We start from the raw sequence: 11,723 nt of genomic DNA, 5'->3' as shown, positions 1-11,723 counted from the left end.
ACAGAGAAATCTTACTATGTGTTATATATTACAGGGAGGGTTTGACAGTAGACAGGCTGACAGAGAAATCTTACTGTGTGTTATGTATTACAGGGAGGGTTTGACAGTAGACAGGCTGACAGAGAAACCTTACTGTGTGTTATCTATTACAGGGAGGGGCTTACAGTAGACTGGCTGACAGAGAAATCTTACTATGTGTTATATATTACAGGGAGGGTTTGACAGTAGACAGGCTGACAGAGAAATCTTACTATGTGTTATGTATTACAGGGAGGGTTTGACAGTAGACAGGCTTACAGAGAAATCTTACTATGTGTTATATATTACAGGGCGGGTTTGACAGTAGACAGGCTGACAGAGAAATCTTACTGTGTGTTATTTATTACAGGGAGGGTCTGACAGTAGACAGGCTGACAGAGAAACCTTACTGTGTTTTATCTATTACAGGGAGGGGCTTACAGTAGACTGGCTGACAGAGAAATCTTACTATGTGTTATATATTACAGGGAGGGGTTGACAGTAGACAGGCTGACAGAGAAATCTTACTGTGTGTTATGTATTACAGGGAGGGTCTTACAGTAGACAGGCTGACAGAGAAATCTTACTGTGTGTTATTTATTACAGGGAGGGTCTGACAATAGACAGGCTGACAGATAAATCTTACTGTGTGTTATGTCTTACAGGGAGGGTTTGACAGTAGACAGGCTGACAGAGAAATCTTACTGTGTGTTATGTATTACAGGGAGGGTCTGACAGTAGACAGGCTGACAGAGAAACCTTACTGTGTGTTATGTATTACAGGGAGGGTTTGACAGTAGACTGGCTGACAGAGAAATCTTACTGTGTGTGTTATGTATTACAGGGAGGGGCTTACAGTAGACTGGCTGACAGAGAAATTTTACTGTGTGTTATGTATTACAGGGAGGGTCTGACAGTAGACAGGCTGACAGAGAAACCTTACTGTGTGTTATGTTTTACAGGGAGGGTTTGACAGTAGACAGGCTGACAGAGAAACCTTACTGTGTGTTATGTATTACAGGGAGGGTCTGACAGTAGACAGGCTGACAGAGAAATCTTACTGTGTGTTATATATTACAGGGAGGGCTTGACAGTAGACAGGCTGACAGAGAAATATTACTATGTGTTATGTATTACAGGGAGGGTTTGACAGTAGACTAGCTGACAGAGAAATCTTACTGTGTGTTATGTTTTACAGGGAGAGCACAACAGCAGAAAACCTGTCAACGGAGACAAAACAGATCCTGGAGGAGATCACACGCTGCCTCAACTTGGACAAGTTACTACCCTGTTACCACCACACCGTCACTGTGAGGTGAGACAGTAACGTACATCTTATAAATGGTGTATGCTGATTGCATGTTGTTTTAAACAGTGTAGCTATGAGTTAATACAGTTACGACCCTGATGGTAGGGTGATACGAGCCTGTAGCATTCACCCCAGGACAATACGCCTGGATGCTGAAGGTAAACAAATCTCCATATCACTCTACTATCAGTACCATCAATTATTTATCTTAACAAATGAGAAATAAAACAGACTATCATATTCTCGGTCATTGTAATGTTTTAAGCAAATATTCAACAAGGGATTGCAATAAATATCAGCTACAACATTACATTTTAGACCCGGACAGGCAATCTTCTGCTGTTCTTGTCGATGTTGTTAAGTATGAAGTATTTATGTGTTCTCTCTGGCCTTTCAGCTGTCTGAATGCTATTCGAATTCTACAGAAGTTTGGACATTTACCAAGCGACGCCTCACTGTTCAAGAACTACATGCAGTATGGTGTGTTCAGGGATGTAAGAGTGGCTGCCGTGGAGGCGGTGGTGGACTACATAAAAAGTAGGTCGACAGGAATGTATCGAAAGAGGGTTAAAAATGTCAGAAGACCATCCATCAAGAATATTTGAAACCCAAGAAATGATTGAATAACGTCAGTCCATCACGAATTTTCAAAACAAGAAAATTAAAAAAATTATTAAATAACAACAAGTGGTTGTGTGAAACACTATAGAAAGGTCGATATCATCACCAGTAGTTCAGTTACCTATGGTCATGATCTTTGATCTGTTACAGGTTAAATATGACTATAGGCCTATAGCTCCTTACATGCTGTAGGTCACTTAGAGGGAGGATTACAGAGTTGTTAGTTTATGTCATAAACCAAGGTCGCATTCATAGATCCCAGTTTAACCAGTTCAGGTGGCGCAGAAATATTTTGCGATAAATGAATGCAACTGTAGGCAGAGCTAAAAAGTGCACAGTTGCAGCGTTTTATGGCAAATAGATAATATATTAAGAATAATATGTCCTTCTTTCATGCATCAACTAAATTATACATTAAAATATACATGTGAATAGGTCTTGTTTTATAAAGGAATATTGTAGACTAGCTTTAGTCAGCATTTTAGTTTCTGTCGGGCACGTCTGAACTCCTCGATATGCACGTGCCGAATATCCCTGAGGTCACATGGAGCCTCGGTTCAGATTCGAGCCTGTGGGTATTTTTTCAGATTCAGCTGGTTGAAATGTTTCAACCGGATACGCGAAAGGGGCCCTAATTAACTTTGATAATTAACATCACTCAGACAAGAAAATCATATTTTGTATACATAGAGCTTACCTAGTGCCCCCAGGGTTTAAATCTATGAAAGTTTACATTCCAAGAATGGTTTTACTTCATTTCAATTAAATTATTTGTAATCTTTGTATTAAGGAAATGGAATTTTGTGCAACAAAATTACAAAAACAACTGATGTGTGAGTGGCTGAATATGTAAATGTAATTCAATCATACCAATATTTTCAGCTGATTGTAAGCCTGAAGAACTGCATAGCCTGATTGATATAACGGAGACAGACCCAGACATTTACTTCAGGTAAGGCTTAGGAAACATTTATAAATAACAGGATGAACATATTCTGTATAACAGGAAATTTACACCCAGTCAAACTTTCGGCCTTCACCAGTAAAATCCTTTTTTAGCCCAGTTTTAATTTTGCCCTTCACATTTAATTACTCTGTATATTTGGTGTTTACACATGTTTGCTGTAGTGTTAAACCCTCGAAAGGCGAAAGTTAAAAAAGTGCAGCAAAATTTCCCGGTATACAATATAATGTAAAAATATCTAGTTTTAATAAAAAAAAAATACATATTGAACTATTAAGAAGTACAGGTATTGTTTTTTTTTTTAAATAAGTTGAAAAAATTGATATCGGTATAATTAAACTGTTATGTGCATCAAATTTAAGTCTTTCATGTAACGGAATCCCGCACCTGAGACATTATTACTGATGTTGTGCAAGTGAAATGTTATGTTTAACCAATTAGTTGCTTGTCAGGTGAACTCGGAACAGGTGCAGGATCTTTGACTTAAATGTTAGTTTTCTTCAAGTGATATTTTGATTGGAAGACTGTTTTAGAAGTTTATTGTGTGTTGTACTTGAACATCTCCTTTTCTATGTTCAGACACATCGTCATCAGAAAGCTGGTACAGAACCCACCCTTCAAACGAGGCGAGCACAGCCATCTACACACACAGGCCTTAGTGGAGCGGCTCTGGAAACTCATGAAGTAAGGTGTTACATTTGTTTGTTTGTTTGTGTTTTACGTCCTATTAACAGCTATGGTCATTTAAAGACATGCCAGTTTTTGGTGGTGGAGGAAAGCCAGAGTTCCCGGAGACGGCCAGTACCTGGCGACTGCCCCACGTAGGTCTCAAACTCCTGTCCCAGTGGTAGAGGGCTAGTGGTAGCAGAATGTCAGACGCCATAACTAACCACTTGGCCACTGCAGCCCCCAGGTGTTACAAACGTTATCTCTAAAAATAAAAGGGGCAAACGTGCATCAATGCATGATTTATAATAATTGATGCTGATTATTTTATCAGATACACTACCTGGTAAAATCTTCAGTAAATATTCTGTACTGACATTATGATTGTAAAACTGTGTTAAATATCATTATGTATGTGACTATTTAAGATCTTACTGTAGATGCTCTATAACTTAGTCAAATAGGTCAGGATTCTGATGAGACTTGGTCAATATTTACATTTTGTCTGATATTGAAATCTGCCAGTATTGAATGAGCAATAGAAATATCTTCGGTTTTAATGGCGTAAGATGAATCGAATATTGGCAAAAAGGGACATTTTCAATTTCTATTTTCATGGTTTGAAATATACACAAACGGAGACTATTCCTATGAAATTTTTTTTTTTTTTTAAATAATAAAAAAAAAATGGCTTCCATATTTTCATACATTTGGATGCAATAATGCATCAGAAGAATTTTAGATATGTCATATTGGCATGGGACGGGCATATATTATTCCACCATGTGGTACTCTTGTTGACAATAGAAATTATATCAGATTTTGTTTTCTTATCCAGCATCACATTTTCCCATGACTGTCGTTTGAGGTGTGACATCGCTGATCTATACTTCACGCTGTATGGGCGCACCCGCCCTACCTGTCTTGGTATCCCAGAGGTAAGAGTCCACCTAACACAGTCATAGGAATGCATCAGAAACATAGTTGTAGGATAAAAGTATTGTATGTTACTTTGTTATTACCCGATATGGTATTTCAGGCAATGGAGTAACAAACCAATTTTTTTCAAATTTTCAAAACTTATTTTTTGAAAGAACAGTGGCATCTTTTGAAGGTATCCATCAATGTTCTATTTAATTCACTTACAAATTTATAACACTTATTTTTATTGCAACAAATTTGATGGAGATACTTAAAACATTCACCATAGGCTACCCCAAAACATATATCTATTTAATTAATGTAAGACCGTACTCATAGCTCCTGCGAATTCCTCAAAAATTGGTATTGGTTAATGTATATGCTAATTGTATTAATTGTATATCTATGTACTGTAAAGCGCTTTAGAGTGGCTTATGTTAGCTAGATCGGGCACTATATCAAATGTTGTATATTATTAGTATAGGGCTGACACAACCTGAAATCAAAGAGATTATGTTTTCATATTAAGACTGGTGATAGATAGTCTTTGTCAAATCTTTTCAAAGACAATTTTTTTTTATGTAATTTTGTTTTTTATCTGTTAAATAATCACCATATATCTGAGAAACTGATTGCACTTACTATAATTCGGTATAATTTTTGATACCTGAATGTAATACAATAGGTTCATGTACATAGAGATGTTAATTATTATGTTTTGATGTTTACGTTTCATAAAGAATGTTAACTATAAATTTCAGAGTCTGGTTGTGTTCAATCTCAAGGAGAAGAAGGCAAAATTCAATCCATCAGTCGTACCAGTGGAAATGGAGGTAAGTGGGTAGCTCTTCTAATGAGACTTAAGCTTCAAGCTATGATACACCTCCGATCATCTTCTTGATACGTATTTACAAGATAAATTGATAATATGAAGGAATTCAGATATTTTATGTACAAAGAAGAACGGTAATTACAGTATACTGGGAAACTTTCACTTGTCGCTGATAAAATCCAAATTCGCCCGGTGTTATTTTCGCCCTTCACATTTAATGTGTTAATTATGTTGTTTACTAATGTTTGCTGTAATGACAAATTCGCCCTCATTACGGAGGGGAAAAGAGGAAAAAATAAAACTTTAAAAAATGTCCCGGTATACACTGGTATATTCTGTTACTTTGGCTGGTATTTGTTGAAGTAAAATGTGTTGCTTATGAACTCTTGGAGATGTTACACTTCTAATTACAATAAACTATACAAAGAAAATGTCAATTTTCATTTTCATTTCATCTGTCAGGCAATGTTCGAAGATGAGGAGGAAGTGGACGATGTGGAAACGGAAAATGTTGCCATGGAGGTTGAAGAAGGTGAAATCCTGGACATTATGGACACACCTACTGCTGGTCCTGTGGAGAAAGACACCCCACACGGACAGAAGAGGCCAGCCGAGTCACCCCTGGACCTAGGGCCCCACACCTCACTGGACCTAAACCCAACCTTGAAGTCCTCTATCATAGAGAGCAACACCGAAGCTGGCCACAGTGAGGATAGCAACACCTCCTTCAAACTCAAAATCAAGGTCAGCTGCCAACGTGATTATAGTGTCAATTGCATTTTGCTTTCACTTGTAATTGTAAATGTTATTTTTTGGTATGCAATCCCCCATGCTGGACTGAATTACGATACCGGCCCTCTGAACCTCTTGTTTATGTAGACGATTGTATGAGTTCTCATTGATTCCTTATTATTCATTACAAGAACCATCACTATGCATGCATTGGTTTAGCACAACAAAGACTTTTTGAAATTAAAAATGCGGGGTTGATTTTGCTTGATGCATGTTCCTGAATGCCAAAAGTTTGTATTTTTTATGACACCACAATTATGTGTTAATTGAAATGCCTGGTAACACTTTTAAATGATTTCCTTGTTCGTTTCAGAGATGTTTTAAAAGATACGATTCCTTTGCACTGAATGATTTGCCTGGCATGACACTGGTACTGTTTGGCTTGTTTGTTGTAGCAGCTCCGGCTCGCTGTAGTCCTGTTTGTTTACTGTTGCCTTTGTTGATTGTTTGTGGTTTGCTAACAGATTGGTGGTGCCTCACTGGATAGTGCCCCTCCCCACCTAGCCTCGGTGAGGGAGGAGATACCTCCCCAACATCCTCCCACGCCATCCTCCGCACCGGTCTCCGCATTCACTTCTGAACTCTTCAAATTTGTTGCGGTACAGCATTCTTTTAGCATTTTCCTTACTCTGATCAAGAGATTTAACCTGTTTTACACACAAGATTGATGAGGATATCCAATTCTCATAAGTCTGTCGGGGAAACAGTTAGGTTTTGGTGTAATAATAACTTAACCCTTTAACCCCTATGTCATTTTAATATAGACTTCCATGCATTGGTAAGGATGAGTCCATTATGGTCTACAGTGGTGAAAGGATTAATGCATATAATAGGAGAAACAGCTAAGATTTGGTTAACTCATTCACCCCTGAAATTTCATAATGAACTATTCCAGCCTTTGAATTGGAAGAGTTCAAATGTGTCTTCGTCCGCGAGTGTATTTTTTTTCCTAAACTATGTCTGTAGGTGTTTTGCTTGAATACTCGAACACACAATTGATAGGATGCGATCTCAGAGTAAGTTTAATTATCTATTGAATTAATATTCACACAAAAATTCAATTTGTTATCGAGACTTCTTGCAAATTAACCATAATAACACATCAGTGAGGAGAAATATAATCAGGAATTTTGGTGTACCGATAACTCATGTGTCACGTAGGTGAAAAAGTAAGGGTGAAATGCACAGATGATAAATTTGTGCAGGAACTAATTCTATATATGAATGTTTGACAGACCCACCGTATTCAATAAGGAATAGTGTCAGTGCTACTGTTGCAAATAAATCTGGTGGATGTTTACTGGTTAGTGGTACCATTTAACTATTAAATTGCATCTAGTGACACTATGTATTCTACAGCGTTTCATTATTTGATTGCATTTGGTGGTATAAATGTGAACATCACTAATTTTAGAAAGCGTTTCAGAAGTTCGAACGAAAAAGTGTTATCACGGATTCAAAGAGGCAATGTCTCCAATTTTAATATCAATGGTTTCACCCATTCCTAGGTGCAAAATCAACAGTCCTGATTTGAATTGGTGATATAACTTGGGTTATTTCACGGATTAAAATTTAGAATTGGTCATATTATCTATGAATGAGTGATACCAGAATCTGGTAAATTGTTTTCAGAAGTAAATATTACACAATGTGCATACAAATGTATCAGAATCATACAGTATGGAAACTGAAAATCCAGTAAAGTAAGCAAAAATCTAAAGTAACTCACAGTCAGCACACAGGGAAAAGACACACCTCACAACACATAGAACAAAGAATCTGGTTGGTTCCATTGTGTGCACGGATCCATCACAGTAGTTCTGAAGTCAGTCTTTAATAGCTGATAGTATAACAGTCCAACGTTTTGAAAGTGACTTGGTAAAGAAGTAGCAGATCTTGTGATGTATTCTTCCTCCATCTTGTTTGACAGGCAAGTATGCTTCTTCGCCAATGCAAGTGAACGTTAACCCATGCCTGAAGCAAGAAGTTCCAGTAACTAGTAGTGTAGGAGATAGAGCCTGGACAGACTTTTTCTTTGATGCAGGTCAAAGGTCAAAAACAGAGTGACCTACTTTGATATACGACTCACCAGGTTGAACCCATACCCCAAGTATGAAGTTCCAGTGACTAGTAGTGTAGGAGACAGAGCCCGATCAAACTTTTTCTTTGATGCAGGTCAAAGGTCAAAATGTAGTTCAGAGTGACCTACTTTTAATACATGACACACTGCCTCACCAAGGTGAACCCATACCCCAAGTATGAAGTTCTATTGACTAGTAGTGTAGGAAATAGAGCCCAGTCAAACTTTTTCTTTGATGCAGGTCAAAGGTCAAAATGTAGGTCAGAGTGACCTACTTTTAATACACGACACACTGCCTCACCTTGGTAAACCCATACACCAAGTACGAAGTGACTAGGTAGTAGTGTAGGAGATAGAGCCCGGACAAGATAGAGAAAGGACGGACAGACACGACGCAAAACTATAGTCCCCCCCGGTTCCCGGTGGAGGACTAATAAAAATATTCTAAACACAACAAGGAACAGCCTTGTTGTTTGCTTTGCAGCCATCATCAGGACTATTAAAAGTATCATTTTCCTTTGATATATGTTTTTTACCTTTTTGAAAATGCGAGTTTTTTTTGTTTTCGTTGTGAGAATTAAATATAAGTACTTTGTGACTAATACATTGAAATTGTTTGTATGGTTTGATTGAGGTGAGTTCTTATCATTCTCATTTTAACAGTGGATAGTGTTTGCACATTTGTTTTGTCCTTTATACAATTCTTGAATAATTCAGAGCACATCTTACTTTGATTTTTTTTTTAAATACCTTAGTTAGTTCAAGACTTAGTGCAAAACAAATAACTTGTTCATGTATTACATGGTACTGATTCAGATCTAATTATTCCATGGTACCTATTTTCAATTAATATGAGGAGAGAAAAAATGGACTCAAATTCTTTGTGTCGTCAGAAAAGAAATGAAAAAAGCATTGATTTCATGTGAATTTTTTAATTTAAAAAAAAAAAGACAAATTTAAAGATAATATATTTGGTTAAAAAGGACATGATAAGCTTATTCAATATTATTTTGGACCGACAGAGAAGTCTATATTGTGTTGATATTAGCAGTGAACTTATTCAATATTATTTTGGACCGACAGACAAGTCTATATTGTGTTGATATTGACAGATGAAGCAGGAGGAGGACTCTGTGTCAAAGATATCTGTGACATCCATCCCACCTCCCCAAACGGGTGGCTCCGTCTCCATGGATACCGTAGGTAGGCTGAGTGAGGATTCCTCGTCTCCTATCCACTACAGTACAGGTACGCACTCCAATATCACAAAGTCATTTCCTGTAGCCCAAGTTTCCTCTGGCCCTGACACAAGACTTGATAGATTGATGTCTGGTGCGGGACCAGACATCTATCTGTCAAAATGTTGAAGTCTGGTGTCAGGGCCAGAGGAAACACGGGCTACATTTCCTGTAAGATGGTATTTGTTTGTGTACTAAAAAATTAGTGAGTGCATGTTTACATTTTATATTTTAAATCTTACTATGTGCTGTTATTAGACTTGTGTAGTGTATGAAAAGTATCAATCATTAAACATTTACGTTATAGAAAATTGCAAATCACATTTCTTTGAAAACTTCACCCTGGTTGTTTATTGATGAAAAAAAAATGTAAGGCAATGACCGATTATGCAAATAAATTTCAGAGACGAAAGGAGGCAGCAAACCACCCATGTCCTTTGCTGGATTGTTGCCAGGATCTCAAGCATCTGGAGGTGAAGTGTCAATGCCGACCAACCCAGATGATCCTTCATCAAGCAAATCACACAAAGCAAAGAAAAAGAAGAAGAAAAACAAACACAAACATAAGCATAAACACAAACATGATAAATCTGAACGTGATCGCGAGTCATCAGACCGCCCGAAGGAGGCCGGGGGACACTACAGCTCCGAAACAAGTACTGTTAACTCTCCGATAGTGAAACTCGACCCTCCGAGTTCACCAGAGTTTGAGATCATATGAGGAATTTGTGGTTACTGGAGAGTCAAAATCAGTGTCCTTCAGAGTGTAGATGGTTGAACCACTTTACATGGAGTAGTTTTACATCAGTGATGCTAATTTCTGTATGTGTAAAACATCCCGTGTGAAGAGCGTCCTTATAGAAACCAGATGACAATCTGAGAATATTTCAGCACATCAAAGACATAAAAGGACAATACATGTCAAAAGTTCTGGTAGAAGAGAAGGATCTATGATTCAAGTTTATTTCAAGTACACATTTCAAAGTTCACTCTATCAAATATATGTACCGTATTTGACACAAAAATGGCTAAATCACAAGTGGGGCATCTTAAGCTTTCATGAGACAAATTTATCCTCAAACAAAATAACTCAGTTTTTCAATATTTTCCCACTGCTACAGAGAAATGAAATTTTCTTTATCCCACTCTAAGTTGATTTCCCCATTCATAAAGGGATATTTTGTTTTGACAAATTTCATTAATCACCATATCATCAGAACCGTTTTTTCCTTCGATACACAGCTGGTGTTCAGCACCATTTGTTGACAGAAATTGTCTTATTCTCAAAACTAACTGGACATCTTCAAGAAAAATTATAAAATGCAGAAAGGATCTAAAACCCGGGGAGGGGGGGGGGGCTTGTTATGTCAAATACAGTCAACGCTGCTTTTTCTGGAAAAGTCTTTTTGATACTTTAATGATAGAGATATACCGTATCATGTTCATAATCATCAAACTTTTAATCAATTTGTATCATCTCATCTTGGTCTATGTTAATGTAAATCTGTATTTGTATTTGTTAAAGTATTTGTTGGTTTAGTATGAAGTTGGTTGGTATAAATACAGGAGGGGTATGTGATTGATTTAAAAATCATGATTATACATATTAAACAAATCAGACATGAAATGTCTTCTCCATTTTCCTTCCCGGTGTCTATCTAAAGCAAATATAAGCTGCAAGTATTGTAGCTTATTGACTGATTTAATGTAAAAGGAACCACTACATCCGTTATACTTCCACTTAAAGGGTTCTGTTTTGACTTGGTGTATTCTCCCATCTATTCCGTCTTTGCGTATTGCAGAGTTATCTTCTCTTGTGAGCAGGTATTGATTGTTACGTCATTGGTTTGTGTGAGAAAATAACGTCGTTTTCTCAAAAATTGATGACGTTACTCTCACACACAAATGACGTAACAATCAACACCTGCTCACAAGAGAAGATAACTGCAATACGCAAAGTCGGAATAGAGAAGATTAAGCAACCTAAAGGAGGTTTTTTTTCTGGCTTAGAGTAACTTCCCCTGTAAAGTTGTGTATCTTTCAATGTTATTTTACAATATTGAGTGACAATGGTTATAGCTTAGCTTGCTGGTACCCTTTACCTTAACTTGTTACATGCCACCCATGAAACTAAGGGTCTGTTAGTTTATGTGGAACAACCGGTTTGTCTTTTTAAATGTAACATTTTCTGGTATAAATCCTGGTGGTCATGTAAATGTTAATGCAGGCCTTGCAAGGCTTTGTCAAGGCTCACCTGAAAGCAGCATCAGATTACTAGGTCT

At 37.2% G+C, this 11,723-nt stretch overlaps 1 protein-coding gene across 3 annotated transcripts in view; it reads left to right on the top strand.

Moving 5' to 3' along the window:
* The window catches only part of LOC110442836 (transcription initiation factor TFIID subunit 2-like), a 26,117-nt gene extending 15,049 nt beyond the window's left edge, over positions 1-11,068 (top strand). Inside the window, exons 23-32 of one of the 3 annotated variants that reach the window (XM_021486653.1) lie at positions 1,217-1,333; positions 1,725-1,864; positions 2,831-2,900; positions 3,492-3,596; positions 4,417-4,516; positions 5,261-5,332; positions 5,794-6,075; positions 6,588-6,722; positions 9,316-9,451; positions 9,846-11,068. In XM_021486653.1, the coding sequence (XP_021342328.1) occupies positions 1,217-1,333; positions 1,725-1,864; positions 2,831-2,900; positions 3,492-3,596; positions 4,417-4,516; positions 5,261-5,332; positions 5,794-6,075; positions 6,588-6,722; positions 9,316-9,451; positions 9,846-10,162 (1,474 nt within the window). In that variant the 3' untranslated portion in view covers positions 10,163-11,068. Of the gene's footprint in view, positions 1-1,216; positions 1,334-1,724; positions 1,865-2,830; positions 2,901-3,491; positions 3,597-4,416; positions 4,517-5,260; positions 5,333-5,793; positions 6,076-6,436; positions 6,494-6,587; positions 6,723-9,315; positions 9,452-9,845 lie in introns of all 3 variants that reach the window. The other 2 variants (XM_021486654.1, XM_021486655.1) reach the window with 2 other exon arrangements.
* The last annotated feature ends 655 nt before the right edge of the window (positions 11,069-11,723 follow it).

The sequence above is a fragment of the Mizuhopecten yessoensis genome, unplaced genomic scaffold (assembly GCF_002113885.1).
Source record: "Mizuhopecten yessoensis strain PY_sf001 unplaced genomic scaffold, ASM211388v2 scaffold716303, whole genome shotgun sequence".
NCBI lineage: Eukaryota > Metazoa > Mollusca > Bivalvia > Pectinida > Pectinidae > Mizuhopecten > Mizuhopecten yessoensis.
This window is presented reverse-complemented; position numbering and strand designations above follow the sequence as displayed.